Source organism: Hyla sarda, chromosome 8 (genome assembly GCF_029499605.1).
Source record: "Hyla sarda isolate aHylSar1 chromosome 8, aHylSar1.hap1, whole genome shotgun sequence".
Taxonomy (NCBI): domain Eukaryota; kingdom Metazoa; phylum Chordata; class Amphibia; order Anura; family Hylidae; genus Hyla; species Hyla sarda.
The window spans coordinates 43672788-43700727 of NC_079196.1; the positions used below are offsets into that span (position 1 = coordinate 43672788).

Sequence of the window (27940 nt, forward strand, 5' to 3'; positions counted from 1 at the left end):
GGACCCATTTCTTTTAAATCGCCAAGAGTAGTCGACCAGTGACTACATTTGATTCATTTTCTGAATCTATCCTAGTTTTGTCTCGGGCTGAAAAAAAACTGCAAACTAAGCTTCTCAGATAGAGCTAAAACTCATATAAACTCTGAAAATGACCCGAATGTAGTCACTACTAGTGTTGCTCGCGAATATTCGCAATTCGAATATTATTCGCGAATATCGCATATTCGCGAATTCGCGAATTTCGCGAATATAGCGCTATATATTCGTAATTACGAATATTCGTTTTTTTTTTTTGTTTGTTTTTTTTCTTTCACAGTACACATCACAGTGATCACCCCTCTCTGCTTCCAGCTTGTGTGGTGTAAAGAAGGCTGTAATACTACTGTGTGAGACTGGCGTGCGTTAACTTTGTATATGCCAATATTCATTTATGTCAGTTTTCGCATACGCGAATATTCGCATATGCGAAAATAAAACGAGAATATAACGAATATGCGAATATTCGCGAATATATGACGAATATTCGTCCATATATTCGCGAATATTCGCGAATTCGAATATGGCCTATGCCGCTCAACACTAGTCACTACCTGACTATGCTCAGTCCATTGAAATGAATGGAGCCTGTGCCCGTCCCAGCACAGATACGTTGGCATGTCATTTTGAGTTTCCTAACATATTCGGGCCTCAGAGGCATAAATCAGGGTGTGCATGAGCCTTTACAGGACCATAATACAGACATGTTGAGCTTCTAATTTATTTCATATGATTAAACATAGAAATATTTACTACACAACCCAGATTTGGACCCTATGACGCTTTTTTAGTATGGCCTGTATTATGACCAGATACAATTCACATAATTGGGCTGTATTCGTGATTAGTGACTGGGATGCTGTATATTATGTATCACAAAACAGATCCAATAGAAGGAAACCAGGAAAACAATCCCAGTGGAAAGTCTATGGAATGGTTGACCTGCTTATCTCTGATGGCCGTTTGCTGTCCGGGCATGCTGGGAGTTGTAGTTTTGCAACACCTGGAGGTCCGCAGGTTGAAGACCACTGGATAGGAGGTAGTGCTCACCTGTCCCCGCCGCTCTGGACCCGTCACCGCTCATCATCGCTGCCCTGGATGTCGCTCCATCACTGTCGCCACGTTCCCGTGGTGTCCCAGACGCTCCGGACATCTTCTTCCCCGGGATCCACGCTCTCCGTCGCCTTCATAACGTTGGTACGCACGCCGCTTCTGTTGGATGAAGGGCCGGCGTGTGATGACGTCGAAGGAGAGCGCCGGCCATGCAGGGGATCCCGGCACGGAGCAGACACTGAGGAGGCAGGTAAGGTCCCTCCTGGTGTCCTGTAAGCTGTTCGGTCCCGAACAGCCCGACTGAACAGCCGGGTTAGTGTTATTTTCGCTTCAGACGCGGCGGTCAGCTTTGATCGCGGCATCTGAAGGGTTAATACAGGGCATCACCGCGATCGGTGATGTCCTGTATTAGCTGCGGGTCCCGGCCGTTGATGGCCGCAGGTATTCGCCGTATAAGACGCACCAACTCTTCCCCCCCCCCCAGTTTTGGTTAAGAAAAAGTGCGTCTTATACGGCGAAAAATACGGTACTTTGATTAAACACAAATATAAATTAGAAATACTTATTGTGCAATAATAGAAATACAATTTACATAACTATAATCTTGCAGTGGTTATGCCTATGATACTATTTACATAATATACTATGAAGTATAATACATTTCCCCTATACAGATATATATTACTGTTTTACATACATTTTATATACCTGATTTCCCTTCATACACCCTGTGCAGCAGCAAGTTATATTTTTCACTTCCAGTTCTCACCAATCCTACAGGCGCTATCATAGGTTTTCCAAAAATAGCAACGTGAATGCTCACATCATTGTTTCGGAGAACACTGCAATGTGTAATAGGCCAGCAGAGATACTTCTACACTGCAAACTCCCCGCATCCATCATATAAGATGGCGATACAAAGAAATACAGAAACATCATGGGAAAAATCTAAAATGGAAAAACTGGTTATACCGCTATATGTCATTATATAGGACAGAAGACAGGAAAACAACCAAAGCCTTTCTATGTGAGTGGCCTGACAGCACAGGACAGTGGGGGGTATGTACCAATAATGGTGTTGCAATGTGTGATTTTATGTTTTGTTTTTTTTGCATCAAACGGAGCGTAATTGCGCCAAAATTATCAATTGTCACACGCAAGTTTGTAAGATGCAGCCCTACAAAAGGCGAAGACTCCTGCCCCAGAAGCCCAGGCAAAAACTTCTGGCTGTGTGGCAGCAGCTGAAAAGTGTTAAAGGGGTTCTCCGCAAACTGTTCCAAACGCTGGAGTCGGTGCCGGGAGCTTGTGATGTCATAGCCCTGCCCCCTCGTGAGGACACGCCCCGCCTCCTCAATGCAAGTCTATGAGAGGGGGCGTGACAGCCGTCACGCCCCCTCCCATAGACTTGCATTGAGGGGGCGGGGCATGATGTCATGAGGAGGCGGGCTATGACGTCACAAGCTCCCGGCACCAGCTCCGGTGTTCGGAACAGTTTGTTCCAAATGCTGAGCAGCGGAGTACTCCTTTAAATCTGACCTTAGAATTTTGCCAGGTTCACAAAGATAAATCTTACACAGCTAGGTCCTTTTTGTATGTTTAAAAATCTATATAAAAAAAATTACATTTATGTGACGTTCCTAAAGCATATTAAAAAAAGAATATACATATATATATATATATATATATATATATATATATATATATATATATACATACATACAGTTTTGTGTAAAACATTTTATTTAAACTAAAAAAAACTGTCTTTGTGTAACTGCTACATTATTATTTTTTTGGGAGGAAACACTAAATATTTTAATGTAAACAAACATTTGTAACACACTTTGATTGGTCAGTGTTTGAATGTTCTACCTTCTATTGTTGTAGCTACTTTCCTTGTCATTTTTTTCTTGGTGTAAGTTTGCGGCTTAACAAAACATGATTGCGCCAAAATTTGCGCTCAAATGAAAAGTTGCAATTAAAAAACTTTTTTTTTTAAATCAACTGGTGCCAGAAAGTTAAACAGATTAGTAAATTGCTTCTATTTAAAAAAAATCTTAATCCTTCCAGTACTTATTGGCTGCTGAATACTAGAATAAATTCTTTTCTTTTAGGCACACAGAGCTCTTTGCTGACATCATGACCACAGTGCTCTCTGCTGACATCACGAGCACAGTGCTCTCTGCTGACATCTCTGTCCATTTTAGGAACTGTCCAGAGCAGCATATGTTTTCTATGGGGATTTTCTCCTATTCTGGACAGTTCTTAAAATGGACAGAGATGTCAGCAGAGAGCACTGTGCTCGTTATTCAGCAGAGAGGTTTGTGTTCCAAAAAGAAAACCATTCCCTCTGTAGTATTCAGCAGCTAATAGTACTGGAAGGATTAAGATTTTTTTTTAAATAAAAGTAACTTACAAATCTAGAAGAAAAAAATTTGCAAGTGCAGCTCACAATTATAGTATAACACTAGCCGAGGTAAAAACAGTGCATGCAACTATACCTCAGTTGCAAGAAAAATAGGAAATAAAAACAGAAAATTTGCCCGGACCTTCCAGGATAGTGTATATGATTAAGAGAAGAACACATAAAATATAAAATGCAAGCAATCTTACAAAATAAATATAAATAGATCAATCACTGGTATATATATATATATATATATATATATATATATATATATATATATATATATATGGCTTAATAGATGCATACGATGCCTATATTCTATGTAGCTGAAATCCACAATGGGATGCTGTTAGAAAAAATTATGTGTCCTTTTGGACAAAACAGTTTGTATCAAATTGTATAATATGTTACCGTTCCTGTAACATATTATACAATTTGATACAATCTGTGTTGTCCAAAAGGACACATAATTTTTTCTAACAGCATCCCATTGTGGATTTCAGCTACATAGAATATAGGCATCGTATGCATCTATTAAGCCATATATATATATATATATATATATATATATATATATATATATATGTATATATATATATATATGTATATATATATATATATATATATATATACCAGTGATTGATCTATTTATATTTATTTTGTAAGATTGCTTGCATTTTATATTTTATGTGTTCTTCTCACATGGGCCCTGTGTGGAGTAACGTATTGCATATTATTATATTTTAATAAAATAATCGAATTATCATTGAAGCACGACCCAGAAATCTATTTTACATATTTATATACAGTATCTACAATATACAATATATATATATATATATATATATATATATATATATATATATATATATATAAAATCATATACACTATCCTGGAAGGTCCGTGCAAATTTTCTGTTTGTATTTCCTAACTTACAAATCTGTTTAACTTTCTGGCACCAGTTGATTTAAAAAAAAAAAAAAAAAAAGTTTTGCACCGGAGTACCTCTTTAACGAATTCCAAACCAAGTCATGATTTCAACTAAAATCACGACTAACACCGTCAAATCAGTGATAATGTTCTAAAACATTTGGAGCAACTGTTTGTTGCAAAAAGCAACAAATAAAGAAAATAGCGACAAAACACAGTCAAAAAAATTGTGTAAATTCCTTCATACATAGCCCTCAGTGTCATTTATAGGTGTACAGACAGAGCTGGATGGTTGTAACAGTTGTGGGTGTTTAGCTCTGTAGAGAGGGGCACATGGCAGTAGACAGTAGTCTGAGACACAGTCAGTTTAAATGACAGGGCTTCTCCTGCCTTTTCCATCACAGTCATGCTCACACTGGGACAAAACAAAACAAATCCTCCTCATTCAGCACTAACTAAACACTTTAACGTGCCCTCACTATACAAGTGGCTTACTACTGGCCACCCGATAAAACTAAACTTTAAATGTGTTACCTTATACAACTCACAATTTGTCACATAGCTTTTTAGAGGGTGTAGCCTTCCAGAGTACAACTCCCATCTGAGGGACAGGTTGACTCAGCCTTCCAGGCAGATTGGCTCTAAGCTATTCTTATTGTCCAGCGATGAGCTGTCTACAGCACCTGTGCTGCTCTGGGCACAATATTAGAAGCTGTTCATACTGTATATGGTAAGATTAGAGGTATCATTACAAAGTGGTCCCACAAAAAAGAAAACAAGCCTACATATGGCTCTGTGGGTGGATGTGTGGCTTTTTGAAAGTGAGGAGGAGAAAACCAAAATCCAGAAATAGTTGTTAACCCCTTAAGGACTCAGGGTTTTTCAGTTTTTGCACTTTCGTTTTTTCCTCCTTACCTTTTAAAAATCATAACCCTTTCAATTTTCCACCTAAAAATCCATATTATGCCTTATTTTTTGCGTCGCCAATTCTACTTTGCAGTGACATTAGTCATTTTACCCCAAAATGCACGGCGAAACGGAAAAAAAATTATTGTGCGACAAGGTCGAAGAAAAAACACCATTTTGTAATTTTGGGGGCTTCCATTTCTACGTAGTGCATATTTTGGTAAAAATTACACCTTATCATTATTCTGTAGGTCCATACGGTTAAAATGATACCCTACTTATATAGGTTTGATTTTGTCGTACTTCTGGAAAAAATCATAACTATATGCAGGAAAATTTATACGTTTAAAAATGTCATCTTCTGAAACCCTATAACTTTTTTATTTTTCCACGTACAGGGCGGTATGAGGACTCATTTTTTGCGCCGTGATCTGAAGTTTTTATCGGTTTGATTTTTGTTTTGATCTGACTTTTTGATCACTTTTTATTCATTTTTTAATGGTATAAAAAGTGACCAAAAATACGCTTTTTTGGACTTTGGAATTTTTTTGCGCGTACGCCATTGACCATGCAGTTTAATTAATGCTATATTTTTATAGTTCGGATATTTACGCACGCGGCGATACCACATATGTTTATTTATATATATATTTTTTTACACTGTTTTATTTTTTTATGGGAAAGGGGGGGGGGGGGGGTGATTCAAACTTTTATTAGGGAAGGGGTTAAATGACCTTTATTAACACTTTTTTCACTTTTTTTTAAAGTGTTATAGGTCCCATAGGGACCTATAACACTGCACACACTGATCTTTTACACAGATCACAGGCGTGTATTAACACGCCTGTGATCAGTGTTATCGGCGCTTGACTGCTCCTGCCTGGATCTCAGGCACGGAGCAGTCATTCGCCGATCGGACACCGAGGAGGCAGATAAGGGCCCTACTGGTGTCCTGCAAGCTGTTCGGGAAGCCGCGATTTCACCGCAGAGGTCCCGAACAGCCCAACTGAGCAGCCGGGTCACTTTCACTTTCACTTTAGAAGCGGCGGTCAGCTTTGACCGCCGCTTCTAAAGGGTTAATACCGCACATCGCCCCGATCAGCGATGTGTGGTATTAGCCGCGGGTCCCGGCCGTTGATGAGTGCCGGGACCGACGCGATATGATGTGGGATCGCGGCGCGATCCCGCTTCATATCGCGGGAGCCGGCGCAGGACGTAAATATACGTCCTGCGTCGTTAAGGCGTTAAAGGGGTACTCCAGTGGAATTTTTTTTTTTAAGTCAACTGGTTCCATTAAGTTATACAGATTTGTAAATTACTTCTATTTAAAAATCTTAATTCTTCCAGTACTTGTCAGCTGCTGTATGCTCAACCAGAGGAAGTTGAGTAGTTCTTTTCTGTCTGACCACAGTGCTCTCTGCTGACACCTCTGTCAGGAACTGTCCAGAGGAGGAGAGGTTTTCTATGGGGATTTGTCTGTACTCTGGACAGTTCCTGACACAGACAGAGGTGTCAGCAGAGAGCACTGTGGTCAGACAGAAAAGAATTACACAGCTTCCTCTGGTGTAGCATACAGCAGCTTATAAGTACTGGAAGGATTAAGATTTTTAAATAGAAGCAATTTACAAATCAACTGGTACCAGAAAGTTAAACAGATTTGTAAATTATTTCCTTTTAAAAATCTTAATCCCTCCAGTACTTATCAGCTGCTGTATGCTCCACAGCAAGTTCCTTTCTTTTTGAATTTCTTTTCTGTATGACCACAGTGCTCTCTGTTGACACCTCTGTCCATGTCAGGAACTGTCCAGAGCAGGAGAGTCTTGCTATGGGGATTTGCTCCTACTCTGAACAGTTCCTGACATGGACAGAGGTGTCAGCAGAGAGCACCGTGGTTAGACAGAAAAGAAATTCAAAAAGAAAAGAACTTTCTCTGTAGTATACAGCAGCTGATAAGTATTGGAAGGATTAAGATTTTTTAAGAGAAGTCATTTACAAATTTGTCTAACTTTCTGGCACCTGTTGATTGAAATTTTTTTTTTCCACCGGAGTATCCCTTTAAAGTGACATAACAAGGAATAATACTATAGTGGTGATGTTCTGAGCTGTAGGCATTGACTGTTTGCAGTAGTTGAGATGCAGCCTTCAGAGATGTCATTTTTACTATTTAAAAGGCGGCGTCAAAATCCAATACACTGGGGGGGGGGGGGGGGGGGGTTGGGGGGGTATTCACCAAATCATTGAAAAGAAAACATTTTGGTGACCCCCGAGGGCATCATTTACTAATTCTGTATGACCAGATGGTATTCACTGGAGCTTTAATAGAGAGTCTGCCACAGAGATGAGCCTGGCTCTAATCAATGTCTTTCACAGGCAATAAAAGACAAGAACCCTCCGTACAATACAGGATGCGATCACTTCTGCTCTCAAACCCTCAAAACAATCTAAGGATCATTTTCTTTTCCGAAAATCATCAGAAATCACTGAAGTGTCATCAGGTTACAACTGAGCCTTTTATCTCTGTGATAGTTTTACTTTTTAGTTTTTTAGATAGTCTTTGATATCCGAACTGTCATTCGTATACATTTATAATGCAGCGGCTGTCAGTATTGCCTGCAAAGAGAGAGTAAAGGAAGCTTGTCTCACTGTCTAAGGGAATTTATATGCACTACACCAGTGTATTCCAACCAGGGTGCCTCCAGCTGTTGCAAAACTACAACTCCCAGCATGCTGGGAGTTGTAGTTTTGCAACAGCTGGAGGCACCCTGGTTGGGAAACACTGCACTACACAAAGAGAGTGAGATATATGTTTCAGATATGGGAAATCCAGAAAGAGTTAAAATCCCTGGTAAGACTGTGACGTTTGGTAAGTCCTTTTTATGGGATGAAAGGCAGGTTTGTTAGTGGGTAGAGATTTCTGGATAACAATATTGGTATCAGTATGTTTGCCGATACTGGACATATGCACAAGTTCTCGTGAAAATGTCCCCAATACCTAATCCGATACCCTAAGTGCTTGCTCTCTAGTTTTAATTTGGACAATAATCTTTAAGAAATGCTCCCGGTTTACTCCTCAACTAATTTTGATCATGTCACTGTAATCAGGTTTTTATGGCTCCTAATTCATTTGTTTATGTGGCTCACACTGCACGCAGTTCACTGAGGAGGAGGGAACATTCCATTTTTTGCCCTCACATCTCATGTGGGAACTTCCTTCCTCACTCCTCAGAGATGACAAGCGAGGCTCTGTGAAACACTCCCGGCTCACACAGCAGGATGATTGACAAGCTAGGAGCCTGCACCGAGCGATGCTTGTCCCGCCCTCACTTCCTGTATTTTATCTTGATACAGAGACACACACAGGCAATAGCTGGAGGGACAAGACATTGTTCTGGAAAGTGAATGGTCCCTATAGTTGTAAGAAGTAAAGTATGGCAACTGATTCAAGACTGCTCTGATGTGCCCCATGATCAGTGATGGCAATGCGTATTAAAGCCGATTCTGCCAAAAGAATAACGTTGATTCTTTCAGTCGAGTACAGAATTTGATTTTCAGCAGTGTGCACATAGAGGCAGAATCCCATTGAAAACAATGGGAGACTGCTGCACCAGAATTTCCAAGCAGAATTTTTCAGCACGGAAATTCTGTACTGTGAACGTAGCCTTAGACCCCCAATGTGAGCTTGATAGTCTCTTCAGGGAGACACATGACTCCTTCCGTAAGAACTGCAATGGTGAAATACTTTAAGGACTTGATAAAAATCACAGTATATAGGAAAATGGTGTAGTTTTATTTATTTCTAGAGTACCTGTCATATCACAGAAAAAGAAAACCTGCTTCTATATGTTACTCACTAAGTCGTGCAGATGTTTTACATGTCTCTTTTATGTGTCCAGCTTCTGTATTTGGCTCACAAATCCCTCTGTTCTGCTGCTCCCTCATTCTGACACCCACTGCTCAGGAAGAGGCATGTCTGAGGCAAGCACTGAGCCAGATAGAGTCTGATAGACAGGACAGGAGTGAGCACAGAGGAGTGCTAGTCCCGCCTTCACTTACTGGACTTTGTCCCTGCCTTTGCTTCAGCTGGGATTATGTTCTGGATGATATGGGGGCCAGTGTTTTTTTTAAAGGCCATGATTTCTATAAAAAAGGAGATACCTTTTTAAAATGACATATATTAGAAAGGTTAATGTTTTGCCAAAATGTAAAACAAATAAAAAGTTTGGGATTCTGACAGTGCCCATTTAAAGGGGTACTCTGCCCCTAGACATCTTAAGGAGAGTGATGTCTGATCGCAGGAGTCCTGCTGCTGGGGACCCCTGTGTTCTTGGCTGCGGCACCTCTTACATCCGGTGCACAGAGCGAACTTCGCTCCATGCTAGATGACTGGTGATTCGGGGAAGAGGCTCGTTACGTCACAGCCACGCCCCCTCAATGCAAGTCTATGGGAGGGGGCGTGTCGGCTGTCACGCCCCCTCCCATAGACTTGCATTGAGGGGGCGTGGCTGTGACATCAAGAGTTGGGAGTGAATGTGCGTCACAAGCCTCTGGCACTGCACCCGATGCTGTAAACGAGCAGAAGCAGGACCCCCGCGATCAGACATCTAGGGGGGTGGAATACCCCTTTAAGTGTTCTGAATTCCCTTGTGTACAGCTAGTTTTAGTCTAGCAAAATAGACACATGGGCACAAACGTTGGCGCTGCAGGTAGCAAAATAACATCCATTTGTTATAATGTTTTGTAAACTGGCGTTGTGTTCATGGAGGTCGCAGGTCCTCATACTGTTTGTTTACGCTCTTTATTTCTGGTGAAGTATTATCGTGGAAGATACATCCCCATAACAATGAAATCGCGTCTCCTGCACAAGGTCAGTAAGCTGCTATTCCTGCGTTGTGACTGTAGTGTGATGTTTACAATGTCACCAACATGTACACATTCAGCTGCGGCCTCCGGATTTATATGTTTAAGGATTTCAACCTAGAATCTGCAAACATTTACATGGTCTTAGAGGATTCGAGCTTTCTGTTTACCTACAGAGACAAACAACGGGCAGTTATTCCAGACATTGCTGTTTAGAAGGAAACAAAATGATACAGCAGTTCCTAATATGTTATGTCTTCTGTCTGATCTGGATACACAAGCCATAGAATTTGGGTGACAACTATTAAAGGGGTACTCCACTGTGGCACCCCAGACATCCAGTGCATGGAGCAAACCGGATGACTGGCAATGCCGGGCGGGAGGCTCGTGATATCACAGCCACGTCCCCCTCAATGCAAGTGTAGGGGAGGCCTACTGTCGTCACGACCCCTTCCATAGACTTGCATTGAGGGGGCGTGACCCTGATGTCACAAGGGGCTTGGCTGTGACATCACAAGCCCCCGGCGCTGCACCCGAAGCTCTAAATGAACGCCGGGTGCAGCAAGAAGATAGTGGGGGTCCCCAGCGGCGGGACCCCCGTGATCAGACATCTTATCCTCTATCCTTTGGATAGGGGGATAAGATGTCTAGGGGTGGAGTATCCCTTTAATGATCACAGCCACGAAGACTGTTACCCTGCTATATATAGTGAAGGTTCCATGGACATAGGAAACAATAGGCAGGACATGTCCAACTTAAATGAATGGCAAACACTACTGGACATGCTTTGTGACCTTTGCAAATGTCATTCGAGGAGGAGGGGGAGGCCGAGCTGTTGGCTTCATCTATTGTCTTATCTCTATACCTGTGTCAAGATTTCAGGAATGGTTTAAAATATAGACAATAGTATAGAGAGAAAAAAAACACATTACCAATAAAAACTTGATTTAAACAAAAGGTGATTTTCTGATCAAACATTACGTTTAGGTCATGCTATGCTGCATACTTTGTAGATGAGCAGGTGAAAAGACCTTTATGTCATTTATGTAACTGCAACAGAGACTGCTGTTACCACTGCTCATACACAGGATATTCCGACTTTCTCAGTCCAATAGAGTCCTTGGGGAGAATTTATCATTCATTTAAGAAGCTTTTTTTTTTTGTTCTAAATTTGTCGCATGTGTATGGCACAGGCACATTTTGTGCCAATCCATTCCAAAGTTTGATTTAGAGCAAAACCTGAGAGTGCTCTAGATTAGAAGACTTTCGGTTTACTTAGTAGCGTCTTTTTTAACTTAGTAGCTTTGTTTTTTGGTGCAAAAAGGTCTGCCAAGGCGCAAATACATGCCAAGGCAGACCACACTTGAGAGATTGACGGAAAACATCCAAAAAAATGTTTGACTGGGGAGAGGAGTTGTTACGTGATTTGTTTCCATCCTTTTTTTTTTTTTTTTTTGGGGGGGGGGGGGGGGGGTCGTTTGGTACCATTGCACCATAGTTTTCAAATGATGTGAGACACTTTGATAACTACAGTGCAATGGCACCAAACCACCGCCCCAAATAAAAGAGGGGAAAACTACTTAGCGTCACTTTTTGTAAATTCACCCCTTTGATTGTTCCTTGTGGCAAACTGTAGCAACAGAGGGGGGCAGTAGAAACAGTCACACCCAAGCCCTGAGGGGGCCCAAAGGCCCTTAGGTCAAATAAGAAGACACCAGCATTATAATAGCAGTTAAAATTGTTGCATTGGGACGTAGGGTTTCCCTTTTCACCTCTGCATAGTAGACACAGATGCATTGCATAGCAATAATTACTAGGACCCAACAGTAACATTTGGAATGGGATCTCAAACTCCAGCAGCAACAAACAAATTGTGGGACTACTGAGATGATCCCAAAGTTTCTTATATTTTCCTAAGAAACTGTACAAACTCATTGCAATGGTTGCATCTCATGCAATGAGTAAGGGCCTATAGATCCAAAAACGCGTTAGAGTTGTGTGTTTCTCCTGTGTTTTTTCCTGCTGGGCATGCCCTGTTTTAATGTGGCTATTTATAATTTCGGACTTTTAAGGGATTTATAATTAAATGGAATTTTAATATGTAGTGCTAGCCCAAACATCCTTTTCTGGTAATAGGGGACTGCCGTGCACCGCACAACTCCCGGGTGAGCTGAATAACATTCTCTTTAACCATTTCATTTATCTTTACCAATTAGTTGTATATTATAGGTCAAGAGAAAAGAAAATGTCATATGCATAGACGTGTGTGACAATGAAAAAGTGCCCGATCAGCAGTTCACATTCACTTGGAAATAATTTTGACTGCTAGATATAAAATGCAAATGATGACTGGAAGCGTAAAGAACAAAGAACCCACATGTGTGTCTTGCCGAGCCTTCACTCTTACCAAGAAAAAAAAGTGCATACTGTAAATAGGTTAATCTCCAAAGTGCAAAATGATAAAAACTAGAAGAATGGTAAATGCAAACAAGGACTTTATGAATGCATAAAAAAAGTTGTTGAATAATTGAAAAATGCAAACATGCACTTCCAATATAATTATCTATAGTTTACTGGAACTCTATATTTCCATTAGTATATTAAATATACTGTCCACTTTAGACATTCCCTTAATGTTATAAGACTTCTGAAATTCATAAAGTGATCATAGTGTTCCACTGCTGAGCCCCACAAAAATCAGATGTAACTTGTGCAGCAACCTGGCAGCAAGTGTTCAGCTTTCCTTCAGCACCACCACAGGATAAAAAAAGGGTCTTCTTGAGAAGACCACCATGAAGGTGTGTGGAAACTAATAAGCTATTTGAAGGGGTACTCCGCACTTAGATATCTTATCCGCCGTGCTCCTCCCATAGACTTGCATTGAGGGGGCGGGGCGTGACGCCAGCTCCTGCATCTCCTGTCATCAGGCACGAAGCAAAGTTCACTCTGTGCACCAGATGACTGGGAGGGGGGGGGGGATGCATTCCCCTATCATTTGGATAGAGGATAAGATGTATAAAGCCGGAATACCCCTTTAGGGTGCGCTCACACGCTATTACTAGCAGCGGGTTGCCCACTGTGGGAATCCCGCTGCGAATTACGCTACCATTGATTTAAATGGGCCCACAGACAGTCCACAATAGTGTCAGATTTGCGGACTGTCCGCGGACCCATTCAAGTGAATGGTAGCGTAACTCACAGCGGGATTCCGGCAGCGGGAAACCCTCTGCTAGTAATAGCGTGTGAACGCACCCTTAAGACATTTTCTAGCTAAGCTTATTAAATCCATAAATTCATAAAGGGGCACAAACATTTACTTGTCAGGTGCTAGAAATCTGTTTGCATATATTTTCACCCCACAGCATACACAAAGCATTTGCTTATTGAAATCCGCTAAAAGCGCAGCAAGGTGGTTCCTCCAGAGCAACAGGCGTTCTTTGCAGTTGTCCCTTAAATGGAATTGTCATCTGGTATTTTAGAGCATGCGTGACTTTCCTGAGCATACTGTATACGGTATTTGTATACTTCTCATGTTGCTGTATCAGGCAACATCATGTAAAAAATTATATTTTGTTATTAACTTACGGTTTTCTGCTTTGATTGGAAGAATTTGGCTTAATTTATCCGGGGAACCCGGACTTTCATCCTTTGTCACATGCTCGAAATTCATGATAAACATCATTGCTACACCTTCCTGGTTCTTTACTGGTATGACATGTGTGCTGCAGATGAACGTTGTTCCTGAAAAAAGAAAAGAACTATTAGAATTCAGTATATTTTAACAAACAATAATATTCACTTTTTAATTTTCAAGGTCATTACCATTAGATACATTATGTTACAACTGCTACTGGAGAATAAGAAGTCGTATATGGGTATATTTCATGGCGTAATTTTTCTCAACCCTGTTACTAAAAGGGGGAAAGACTACAAATACAAGAATACATATAAATGGTTCCACTGAACTATAAGCGTGAACAGAAGAATTCTGAGTAATTCCGATATGAACTGTCCCCACTGCTGTGCACCGAGCAGTAAGATCCTAATTTGCATGCCGGGTTTAATAGAAAGTTAGAAATATAATTACTGTAATTCTTAATTAAAAGTTCTGGAGCTTCTACTTTTAGCTTCATCTTTAATGTGTAATGGTTAATCTTCTTGTATTGATTAGTGAATTAATAGACAGTGCAAATTCCCCGTAGTTTATAAGTAACTTACAAAAAAAAGCTTTATGAAGGTAAGGGATTTTTCATCTGACTCGGATTTAATGTCTGCCTACTGTATCTGAAAGATTGGCGTGCTAAAAAAAAATAATGGAGGGAAAAAAAAAATCTAAGCCAGTAGTAAAGACAACATGTATGTTCTGTGAGAGAAGGATCCATCAAATGGAAGTCATAGGAAGCAGGAAGACCCGACAAACGAGCAGCATTAGAACGGTAGTGGCAGGGGGGTGGGGACAGGCGAGTATAGGTTTTTTGTTGGTGATAAAGGTGTTTGCTTAAAATTCACAATTTCTGGGACTTTGGGGCATTTATGCCACTCGTGCTAATGAAGGAGGCTGGAATGGGGCTCAACCGTGCATGGACGGGCGTACCGAGAGATTGCCTTCTTCACGTGCAACTCTAGGCTGAGTTGCAACACCCAAGCTACCTTAATATGTGGTGTATATTTGAGTGATAGCCGAAATGGCTGCTACGGAAAGGCTGGATGTACAAAGAGGCATACACCACTTAGTAAATCCAGCAGACTGAATATGGGCGAAGCTTTACTTACATGCGGCACACCAAAACACTGCACGTAGTAAATCTCCTCCAAAGCGTCCCCCTACTGAAACCCCAAAGACCAGCTGTAAACTCTTTAAAATTTGGCTGTCTTATGATACATTTCCCTTCAGTTTCACCAAAAGGAAAATCAAATGTTCCACAGTGATCTTGCATTACTTTATTAGTCTTTAATAGGGTATATAAAAATAGACTTCTCAGCTAGACGACTCCATAATTCCCTTTTCTTTCACTAGAGAATAATTGCATGTATAACTCTAGTCTATAGAATCCTAAGAGTGAAACTGACCTGTACAAGTGTTTGATGGGGATTGAAGAGGACAGACTACCACCGATCAGACTTATAACAGGCGTCATATACTTCAGAAAAAATCATACTTGAGTGAAGCCTGTAAAATTAGCTAACTAGAGTAGACATATGGAATTTGAATATCCTTCTGGATGCCTTAAACCCTGAACAAACTCAGAGATTCAAGAAACATAAGTAATAAAATTATCATTTATGGGTTATCTCCCACCATTGCTGTTCTGACAATGCCTGGTCCCCTCTGCTCACCTGTCTCAATGGCACTTCATTGTGTTGAGATGATGACCAGGAAGTGGAATGGCAGTGTCAAATATATCAGGCAGGTAAGCATTACTAGTATTTTTCTTTTCAAACCCTGGCCACTTATAAATCAACCAAAACATTTAACATCTAATCCTTTCTAAAAGCTGCAGGAGTTCATATATATATATATATATATATATATATATATATATATATATATATTACAACATCTGAATATACTGGAGCTTAATTGCACAATCCATACATAAAGTAGTTGTATTATCTACAATGACCTACTTTCTCGAACAGTGTTGCCCGAAAACTGATAATAGCAAAGAATCACCAAATATCCTTATTATTAGAAATCATGAAGCAACAACCACATGACTGTGTAAAACCCCACTTTATAGTGAGGGAGGTTAGCTTTTACCAATGACTCACACAAACTGGAATGCCAAAGCCCAAGCACACATGCACCATAGATATAAACTAAAAAAGACTGGTAAAAACTTATAGAGGACTGAATTGATGGGAGAGAAGGATGAAGAATGGGCCCAAGGGTCATGGAAAACAGTTAAAACGAGGGAATAATCAGAATGGTCTTCAGATAAGAAGAAAATAACTGGAGGCACTCATCACTGATGGTCAAGGGAGTGGCGAGAAATGGGAGGATCCAGTATGGGAGGGCTCCAGAGGAAGTGACAGGAGATGCACATAACGTTTTGTGTAGTATTCTGAGTAAACACCTATGTTAATCGATTCAGTGGTGAGGGACACCATTTATTTCTTTCATATCTGAAAATTGATTATTTGTACGGGTTCATGCTGTCACCTTTGCTGGCTGAAGTCCTGGATGCAATCCTGGATTAATTATATATATATATATATATATATATATATATATATATATATATATGGGGGAGATTGATAGTGCCGTCTACTTCTTTGTCTATTGGGAACAATAAAATTAATGGACTTGTGTCCCTGTCAAATATAACCGGAACGCTAAATTATATCCCAGTCTGACCATGGAGAGAGTGAGCTCTTTGTACAAAAACATACATTTATTGTAATCTTCTTGACATCATGGCAGACAGTACATAAAACAAGAAATCTCCATGTAAAGGTAGTCCTTAGCATAAGTAAATAATGTAAGTACTTCATCCAGCGTGGTGGATCCATATTAAACTGTCCTTTTAAGATGGCGCCTCTGTTAGCTTCCTCCAGCCGCCATCCTCCTTGTGCTTTATCCTGGAGAGCTGTACAGGACTTCCTGGAGAACGTTGTCTGTTTCTCCCTCTCACAACCCTTCTCTCTGGAGCCACTTATGCTCAAATGATGGGCGTGTCTATGATGATTGAAGGTGTGTCCTTTATAAATGAGGGCGTGTTTATCCTAATTGATCCTGTGTCTACTATTCAGAAATATACAAATATGGTTTTTATATTTCCTCCTTGTGGGTTGGCTAAATATACATTTAACTTGTGGGTGTATATATAATCTCATGGATATATTCTTTCCTGATTGGATACTACTAGCTTACAAATATGGTACTTCTCTGAAGTCTTGACGAAGCTATGTGACCATTCTTAAATAGCATTATACTGACATAGGAGCTGTATATAAACCATAATGTGATATTCTTGACAACTGGTAACTTGAACACGTGGTTTGTATAATCTTAATATATATATATATATATATATATATATATATATATATATATATTCAACACATAATATTCAGCAGTGATAGTGTATATTGAGAATACCTCACAGATAATTTTTAACAGTCCCAAAAACCAAAACCAAGTGAACATTGCTACCAAATGAAATCATCCTTCCCTGTTCTTTCTCTTTGTGTTATAGTTATAAAAAGTTTAGTTAAAAAAACATTAAAACCAAAATGTGTTTCCCACAGTCTCTCCCCCTCTAGCAGCCGGTGACTTCCTCTCCTATAGTACGGCTCATTGGTTTGTTATGATCTAACGTTCAAGTTTTATCCATTGTATCTTCAAACCATCTCCTGAAACGGTTACACCGCGGCACTCTCTTTAGTTTCCATGGAAACAAACAAAATGACTTTAGTAAACAGAAAATAAGCAATTTAGGATTGTTCCACAAAAAATACTAAAAATAGCCGTGCTGTAGGATAGGCAGCTCGGCCGGCTCAGACTTATTAAATAGATGCTATAGCTTTCACCATGGAGAGAATAGCAGTCTTTAGGCTAATGAATAATGTCCTATAAAGCTGTCTTAGCGGAGAGGGGATTTTTCATCTGAACATACAGCCGTGATATTTTCTGGTTTGTGCAGGCGTCAGCATTTATAAATGGCTTTCTATTGTTTGTTTACATTCCCAGGATAAAAAGTATAAAAAAATAAAAAAACAAGAAAAACACAATGATTTATCAGGAAAGCAGTGAACGGGAGAAGACAAAACACAATCCGTCTCATGTATCAGAACAGTCAATCGGAATATCATTTTTATTGGGGTATTACAGCCAAGAACACTTTCCTTATGGTTAACCCCTTGAGAACCTGCACTGTAACATTACAGCACGAGTAAGAGGACCTGTGTGCTCCGAACGTGTGGGCACTGCCACCGTGCTTGTATAACTAAGTGCAGGACCGTGGCTGTAATACAAATTTGATGCCCTGCTCTGACAACGGAGATCAGAGAAATGCCTCAACTTCATTGTTTAACCCCTTGTATGCCATGATCAAAGTAAAGAGAAAGCAAAGTGGGAGTCACCTATGGTTGTATCCCAAGGGTATACTGTGACATAGATGCCCAAGTTCGATTGAAGGACCCTAGAGCTATTGGGTTATGATACTTGTAGTTAGGGCATATTTAGGTTAAAGGAGAACTGTGGTGCATGGCAACTTATCTCCTATCCAAAGGATAATGGTCAGAACCCCTGTGATCTCTTCCACGGTGCCCCGACTCTTCCCAGGAATGTAAAGCTTCTCCCCTGCACGAAACGGTGCCCAATACGCCCCCTCCATGCATCTCTATGGGAAAGTCAGAGATACAGTGTTTGTGTGTCTTCCCTTTGGAGAGGGGATAAGTTGTCCTGCACCATAGTACTCTTTAAGTGGCCTTCTGCCAACCTGTCAAATGGCCTGGTCTTGAAGGGGTTAAGAAATGCTCCAGAAAATAGTTTGACTATCTGGGATACATTGATGATACATTCACAATGTCCACATTAGCTGTAAGTACAGTCACTCCGGTGTCACCAGAAATGTGATCTATAGAAGTGATGACATTCCCACCAGCTCCTCCGTGTAGACTTTGCCAAGCTCAGCAATGAAAACCTTATACCCGGGCATGATTAGCATCTGTCAGGAGCGGTAATGGAAGCCATGTAAAACAGCCAACGCAGCTTATCTTCCACCAACATATGTAAATGTCCAACAACCCGATGAGATGCTGTTCTGTGTTGACCTTTTACACAAATGAACTTTGCGAAACCATTAAAAAAATATAAGTCAGAGGATTGGGTTAACACGTTGGAGCTTCCCGGGACGTGCCTCAGTGGTCGAGCCGGAGGAGCTTGTGTTTTATTCGATTGTCTTATGGTTAATAATTTAACGCCCTTCTCAAATGGTACCAGACAACATTCACCAACAGAGAACGTCTCATCTTTTAATGGAAAAAGGAATAAAAATATTGTTTACCACTCTGTTAAAAGGCGACTTAAGATTTAAAAACAATAACATTTTGTTAGTAAACACAAAAAGATAACTAACATTGTTCAGCACATCCCCCATTCCTATTCTACATGTTATTAGTATACAGGTGGCTGAAGGTCCCCTTACCATGGTGGAATGGGACACACTATTTGGCCAAATCAAACCTCTCTTTTTTCTCTATAGGAGTATTGCAATTTAAAACAAGTTATATTACGCATATATCTTAGTACTACTAGTGTTCTTGTTTGCATTTTGTTATTTAGCACACAAACTCTCCCCTGTAGAGACAGCGCCACCATCGGGATAAAATAATAATACATATTGGTGTCGGTAGAAAGGTACAAACTCTAACTTCAGTTTCAAAATAGAAATATAATATTTTATTAATATTGGATAATTAATTTATTAAAGGGCATAGCTTGTTCAGAAGCTTAATGTTACCATTTTACTAAATTAAATTTGTAATAACTTATTATACATGAGCCATTTATTAAAGGAAAAAAATGTTTTCAAATCATCTGATGCCAGAAAGTTATAGAGATTTGTAAATGACTTCTATATAAAAATCTTAATCCTTCCAGTACTTATAAACTGCTGTATGCTCCACAGGAAGTTGTGCAGTTCTTTCCGGTCTGACCACAGTGCTCTCTGCTGCCACCTCTGTCAATGTCCAGAGGAGGAGGAAATACCTATAGCAAACCTCTCCTATTGCGAATCCTGTTATGGAGGATTTCTGCTCCGCAGATATTGTCATCTATGGTGACGGCAATGTCTGCATGGTCCTAGCGCCCGCTGATTTAGTCGGCACTCGCCACACTCAGAATCTCTGGTTGGATTTTGTCCAGCTGGAAATTCCGAAGTATAAACCCAGCCTTACTGCACAAGCATGGAATCTCACAGCATGCTGTGGCTAGGTGCAACTAGGGGACATTATTATTAGGCTAGCCTAGGCAGGTGTAGCAGTGCACCAAACAGACAGACAGTCGAAACAACGTGATGTACAAGAAAAATAAAAAGACCCTTAAAGGGGTACGCCGCCCCTAGACATCTTATCCCCTATCCAAAGGATAGGGAATAAGATATCTGATCGCGGCACGCCAGACATCCAGTGCACGGAGCGAGCTTCGCTCAGTGCTGGATGACTGACGAAAGGGGTGGAGGCTCGTGACGTCCGCCCCCTCCCATAGACTTGCTTTGAGAGAGCATGCCCGTGACGTCACGAGCATCCGACTCTGCACCAGATGCTCTAAACGAACGCTGGGTGCAGCAGGTAGATCGCGGGAGTCCCCAGCGGTGGGACCCCTGTGATCAGATATCTCATCCCCTATCCTTTGGATAGGGGATAAGATATTTAGGGGTGGAGAACCCCTTTAAGATTAGCATCACCTGTACTATTAGCCAATACCAGCAGGTTCGTGTGGGTGATGGTGCTGTCAGTTTTCTATACTTTTAAAACGTGGTATTTATGTAAATGTTAGGGAAAGCAGCAGTGCCAGCTTTTTATTCTTTCTGTGCATGCCCCGAGTACGGCCCTACAGTACATAGAAAGATCGGAGCATGCATGGGATTTCAGATTTGCTAGCACTGATGTCACAAGTGGAGGATGTCAGTCATCTTACATAGTTCATAAGGTTGAAAAAAGACCAGAGTCCATCAAATGTAACCTACTGTATAACCCTACTGTAACTGCAGGTTGGTGTGTTCAGCTCTCCTGTATGTAATCAAGTCTAAACAGGATGAATCCTTTCTACCTTTATTAGCATGCCCCAGTCTCATACACCATGGAAATGGTGAGCCAACAAAACACGCACAAAACAGCAACAGATCGACACGTTTCTGGTCTCAAGGACCCTAAATCGCCTAGAAAAGATTATGATTAAGGGTCCTTGAAATCAGAAACATGTCAATCTGTTGCTGTTTTTTGCATATTTTGTCTGCTGACCATGTCCACAGTATATTTTCTTAAAGGGGTATTCCGGGATTTTTTTTACATTTTTTTATTTGACTATGCTACAGGGGCAGTAAAGTTAGTTTAGTTCATAATATAGTGTCTGTACCTGTGTGTGATGGTGGTCTCACAATTCTTCTGTGCTTTTTGCCCCAATGTTTATTTTTAACAGCATACAAAATGAGTATTGTCTCGGTTTTCCCAGATAGCAGTGCGGCCCGAGACATTACATTACTGGTCAGGTGTTCAGGGGGAGCCTGTCATTGCTTCAATGGGTGGAGCGACTGCTGGGTGCGTGGATAATGATTCTGTTTTTGCAACAGCTGGAGGCGCCCTGGTCAGAAAACACTGGTGTACTGCATTGAAAGGATCACAGGTGTGTTTCAGTGGGTGTGGTGGCTGATGAGTGGGAGGAAGAAATGTGACCTCACACTTACACACAAGGAATGATGGAGTTTGTAGTTTAGGGCAACAAACTCCAACAGGAAATAGCCAGTTCACAATTTTTTTTTTAAATAGCCCCAGCTTTATGGTAATCTCACAACATAGCCATTTAGCCCCAAGACAAGCGCAGATCCTTCCTAAGCATGTCCATTACTGTCTGCCAGGTACGTACTAAAATCACCTTATGGTGGAGAACCCCTTTAATGCATACCGATAAGGGTGAAAAAAAGTTTTATCCTGCTCCATTGTCCTAAATTCAACTTGTTTGCAGAAACCCTTCTGTGTTGATCCAGAAGAAGGCAAAAAAACACCTTTATGAAGCAGATGCCAATAAAGCTGCAACCCCCCAATCTGCTGCAAAACTTCAACTCCTAGCATGCACGGACAGCCGTTGGCTGTCCGGGCATGCTGAGAGTTGTAGTTTTGCAACAGCTTGAGGACCCCAGTTTGGAAGCCACTGCTCTTAAAGAAGTACTCCACTGGAAAAAATGTTTTTTTTTCAATCAACTGATGACAGAAAGTTAGACAGATTTGTAAATGACTTCTATTAAAAAATCTTAATCTTTCTAGTACTTATAGGCTTCTGTATGCTCCACAGGAAGTTCTTTTATTTTTTAATTTCCTTTCTTTCTGACCACAGTGCTCTCTGCTGACTCCTCTGTCCATGTCAGGAACTGTCCAAAGCAGGATAGGTTTGCTACGGAGATTTGCTCCTACTTTTTAATAGAAGTCATTTATAAATCTTTTTAACTTTCTGGCACCAGTTCATTAAAAAAAAAAAAAAAAAAAAAAGTTTTCCACCGGAGTACCCCTTTAAGGTTAATCCCCCACCCATCAGAAGGCTCTGGCCTGTCCTAGCATTATTCTATATCACAACATGGAAATACCCCATCGGCATGGATATCACGTACCTTGTGGCATAATACTTTAGAATGAAATCTCCTTGGATTTGTAGGGACTTATTGTGCCCTGAAATAGGTTTACAGCATCTAAGCCCAATGATATGGACTGTGATTATACAGTTTCGGTAAATGTATCCTGTGACGCACAAAATCATAACAAATCTATTAATCCCATTGAAAATGTGTTTTTCCAACACAGACGAAGCAAGACCAAGCAAGCTCGACAGCGTTCACCACTTCAGAAATTTCCACACTTGAACGGCCTTACCTTCCGAAGAATTTTGCGTCGCCTCTGCCTGTCGTATGACATTTCATTTTTCTATCTATTCCCTTTCTTTGTATTGTCAGCACTTTCGTGCCATCTGTTTATAGCTGGCTGGCTATGTTTCATGACTCACTGTCAAAATCTCTTGAGTCCTACAGTTCCAGTCAGCATGTGCATGACCTTTTTAACCTGATACGGGAAAAAGCAAGCCAAAATGGGGAAACCCCACTGTCTTCATTATTGTGCTCCCTTATCCAAGATGCGTGCACATAACAGCCGACTATGGGAAGCATCTGTTCATTAAAATACAATTGAGCACAGGCTGTTCTGTACACTGTATAAGCGAGGCTGCTAGGCATACACATCAGTATGTTAAGCCTAAATTGCGGTCTCACACCAGAAAAGTTACAATGGAGCGCTTTTTTGCAAAACAGTAAAACTCGGTATGTATATTCCTATAAAAGTATTTTTTAGACCCAAGAAACATGTTTTATCACCCAAGTGCAAGAAAAGTGCAAAATTATCACACAAAAAAGTGCACAAGGATGCAGTCTATCGCTAACCCTTCTTCTAAAGAAGAGAGGCCCCCCAACACACCATATCCTTTGCCACTGGGTAAAAAAGGCACCTGCAAGGTTTCAGGTTAGAAGTTCCCCATCTCTGAAGCTTCGGGAGGACAATGCTCCTAGCATCCATCTGGGCACCAACCCAGGGAACCCAAGGTAGTATCCCTGCCAAAGCAGAGACCGTAGGAACGTGTGGAACCTTATGGCCACACACCTCCCCTAAACCGCCTGGAGGTACACCCAAAAGGGCACCACACCCTGAGAAATCCTGTGACAAACAATAAATTGAAAAGTGGCACACTGGCATAAACAGGGTCACCACTCCCTGAGGCATGAAGTACCTAGGCTCTACCCCAAGTGAACAGGTCACATCAGGGCAGCCACAGAAATCCACCCCTTCTCAGTTAGCCAACTGATAAAAACAGATCTACACTTGATCTTAGCCATAAGGCCAAGGAGCGATGTATATTCCAATATATTCCCATCCAAATAAGACATTTTTACCAATAAATTAGGAAATATAGCTCCCCTTTTTTGTTGACATACAATGTATAGTTTGAGTGGGTCATGTTTCTCTTGGAGAGACTGAGAAAAAAATATGCAAATTACTTCTTTGGTGTCACCAATAAGATGGAGCTACCCCGTAAATTCAATAACCGACCCATAAAAGATCCTTCAAACATGACTAGAGATTATCAGCCAAACCGGATTCTCTTAAAAAAAAGGAAGCATTACCTATCTGTAGACGGGAGTTTTAGGGTTTTTGCACCTCATCAGTACAGAGCAGGGTGCTGCTGGTTAGCTTGGTGAAAGGCCATACATTTTCCCCAACCTATAAGACTCTAACCAGCTTTCAGTGTCCACCAGGTGAAGCACAACATTCACGGTTAACTTTTATAATTTAATTATTTCTGGCACCCTTTAGAGATGGACATATTTTTTCTTTATGGGAATGGGGGAAGCCAACTTCAGGTGCAGAAGCTATCAGAGCTATTGACCTTCATGCCTCGCTCGTTATTTCACGGCCACGCCCCCTCAATGCAAGTCTATGGGAGGGGGTGTGACGGCTGTCACGCCCCCTCCCATAGACTTGCATTGAGGGGGCATGACCATGATGTCACAAGTGGGGTGATCCGTGCACCTGATGTCTGGGGTGCCGCAGCCAAGATCCCCAGTGGCGGGACTCCAACGATCAGACATTGGATTGGACCTTTGGATAGGGGATAAGATGTCTAGGGGTGGCGTACCCCTTTAACACCACTTCTCCAAAAAGCACTCTCACTATTGGTGGGGGGCTGGCAGTCCTCATGATGCGTTTTCTAATATACATTGAAGGGCAAACAATATTACGAATTGTCCTCGTCTACAGAAGTTGCATTATATTCTATTTTGTTCATAGAGAGGAGCTGGTATTGGAGACGAGAGGTGGTGCTGGATCTAAGCAGAAGCAATAAGGTGAGTATATCACAGTATGTTTTATTTTATTTTTACAATTTTAATCCCAAACAATCTAATTGTAATGTCCCATAGGGTCCCTTTAAATATGTTTCCCCTTTTCTTTTTCTCTATGGCCAATGCCCTCCGGCATGGTCATTGTATGGACTGGTAAATAGTATGCATTATAGGTTCTGAAGTAATAAACCGGTAATGGTTACATAAACCTGCTGGGCTGAGGATCCTGTAAATATCATGAAGAAGCAATAAGCTGTTTATCTCTGTACATTTGTTTTACACCAGTGTGCGGAGAGGGAATCTTTAAATAGTTATATAGGGGACATTAAGCTGAAGGGTACTCTGTAGCAGATGGCACACACAACGGCAATTTCCATCAAGTGAGACAGTAAAAAGGCGATTGCTGGATCATCGGCACCTTGGGAAAATCGAACCTTGCCTTTTACACAATAATGAAGGCATAGGCATCATTTTAATATACACATAGTCAAAGGTTGCATAATGAGTGCAACACGGGGAGATAAGTACAAAGGAAAAGTAACAAAGAACATTTGTATTGTGTTACACAGTAGTTGGGTAATTGATGCGCAAACATACTGTTAAAACCTAAAGAATACCATGCTAAAATGATAATAAGTTTATGACCATTTCTATATTGTAAAACTTTCATTAATTAGGAAAAATTCATATTTTTTTCAAATCTTTTAAAGATATTTTGACAATTAAGAGCAATATAGGGACAATTATAATTACTTTTTCTGCTTATAGGGTAATACAACTCCAACATTTTGGCAATACCAGTTATTGTGCATTCAAAAAACTCCAACATCAGTGCTCAAATACCTAGATACCAGCCATAGTTCTCAGATTAAAAGGGTTCTCCACCATAACGTGATTTTAGTACGTACCTGCCAGCCAGTAATGGACATGCTTAGGAAGGATTTGTGCTTGTCTTGGGGTTAAATGGCTGTGTTGTATCTTTTTGTGAACTGGATATTTCCTGCTGGAGTTCGTTCCCTCCAACTACAAGTCCCATGATACCTTGTTTGCAAGTGTGAGGTGACTTTTCTCCCTCTTACACATCAGCCACCCCACCCATTGAAACACACCTGTGATCCCTTCCATGCAATAGAGCAGTGTTTTTTGACCAGGGTGCCTCAAGCTGTTGCAAAACTACAATTCTTGCAGAATGATCTCCCCCCTACCCAGTGGTCGCTCCACCCATTAAAGTAAAGACAGGCTCCCTCTGAACACTTGACTAGTGATGTAATATCTCGGCTGCACTGCAACCTGGGAAAACCTGAGACAACGCGCATTTTGTATGCTGTTAAAAATAAACATTGGGGCAAAAATCACAGAAGAAGTGTGAGACCACCATGAAACACAGGTACAGACACTATATTATGAACTACACATACTTTACAGCCCCTGTAGCTTAGTCAAATCCCAGTAAAAATACCTTTAAGAAATTTGGCACTCAAATGTAAATAAAAAAATTAAAAGCCCAATGTTTATTTCATAGCAAATCCATAAAACGTCCTATTGGACGTTTATGAAATAAACATTGGACTTTTAATTTGATCAACTTTCAATCGAGTGCCGGATTTCTTTCCCGCTGGGACCTCTTCCGACTGGGTCTTTTGTAATCCTGTATTACTCTACACAGTATAAGCTGTGAACAAATGCTCAGCTCACCTCCTTTGTCCAGCAGTGCACGGACTGGTGCGGACCACACCTGTGTTTGTGTAGCAAGGAAAGAAGTTGTCCAGCGCTGCTTCCCGTAAAATAGAAAACTTTATTCAGGTAACACCAAGTTACATACAGACATAGTCAACCACGTGACGCGTTTCAGCTCGTTAGAGAGCCTTAGTTATATCATGACTAAGGCTCTCTAACGAGCTGAAACGCGTCACGTGGTTGACTATGTCTGTATGTACCTTGGTGTTACCTGAATAAAGTTTTCTATTTTACGGGAAGCAGCGCTGGACAAATTCTTTCCCTACTCTACATAGTGGCTGTGAAAGTTGGGGGTCTATAGAGCTACATAAGAATCGGTGAGCTGTATCTGATTTATTTTTGCTGTTTCTACCTATATTAAAACCTAGCCACTTTTGGTTAAAGGGATACTCCACTAGAAAAAAAAAAATTTTTAACCAACTGGTGCCAGAAAGTTAAACAGATTTGTAAATTACTTCCTGCTCTGGACAGTTCCTAAAATGGACAGAGGTGTCAGCAGAGAGCACTGTGATCAGACAGAAAGGAAATTCAAAAAGAAAAGAACTTTCTGTGGATCATACAGTAGCTGATAAGTACCGAAAGGATTAAGATTTTTAAATAGAAATAATTTACAAATCTATTCTAAGGAGCTTTGATATGGTTATCGATTCGACACCCACCCAGCACCACCATGGTCATTCCAACAATGCTTTGATCTCTGCTCCCTTATACCTTGTCTAGACACATAGGAAGCACTCGCAAAACACATTGGGGGAGATTTATCAAAAACTATGCAGAGGAAAAATTGCCCTGTTGCCAATAGCAACCAATCAGCTTGCTTCTTTCATTTTTAACAAGGCCTCTGTAAAATGAAAGAAGCGATCTGATTGGTTGCTAGGGCAACTGGGCAACTTTTCCTTTGCACAGGTTTTGATAAATCTCCCCCATTGTTGGCCACAGTGATGATGACCTCTAAAGGTTTAATCTGAGAATGAGATGATGATGAAGAATTTTGAGAACATCCAAAGAAGTTCTCCATTCAGGATTATTTGCAAATTATTGGCTACAAAGATGGTCTTCTTTGCAAGACTCAACATGACCATAAGTTATATAGACAGCCAACTGAATTATAAGATTACATATTTTCATGAATGGTAGCACTGCACTGACTATTAGGTTCTCCTACAGCTGATCAGCTGATAAAGTTGGTCTATAATGCAGAACCCCTTTAAGGGTAAGTTCACACATAGAGCATCCACAGTGTATTTGATGCTGTGGATGTGCCAAGAGCAGTCACAAGAGTGAGCTTCCTGCTGCGGCCGGGTAGCTCTGTGTGTCCGCTCGTAGTGGTGGATTTCCCGCTGTAGACACAGTGCCTGCTCAGAGCAGATCTGCAGCAGGAAAACCACCACTACGAGCAGACACACAGGGCTAC

General features: G+C 40.8%; 1 protein-coding gene across 5 annotated transcripts in view; it reads right to left on the bottom strand.

Annotated features, from left to right (window-relative positions):
- KCNH7 (potassium voltage-gated channel subfamily H member 7) overlaps positions 1 to 27940 on the bottom strand; it is a 467074-nt gene that overhangs the window by 203364 nt on the left and 235770 nt on the right. For all 5 annotated transcript variants that reach the window (XM_056533460.1, XM_056533458.1, XM_056533456.1 and 2 more), the window contains exon 3: positions 13772 to 13927. In XM_056533460.1, coding sequence (XP_056389435.1) covers positions 13772 to 13927 — 156 coding nt within the window. The remainder of the gene's footprint in view (positions 1 to 13771; positions 13928 to 27940) is intronic.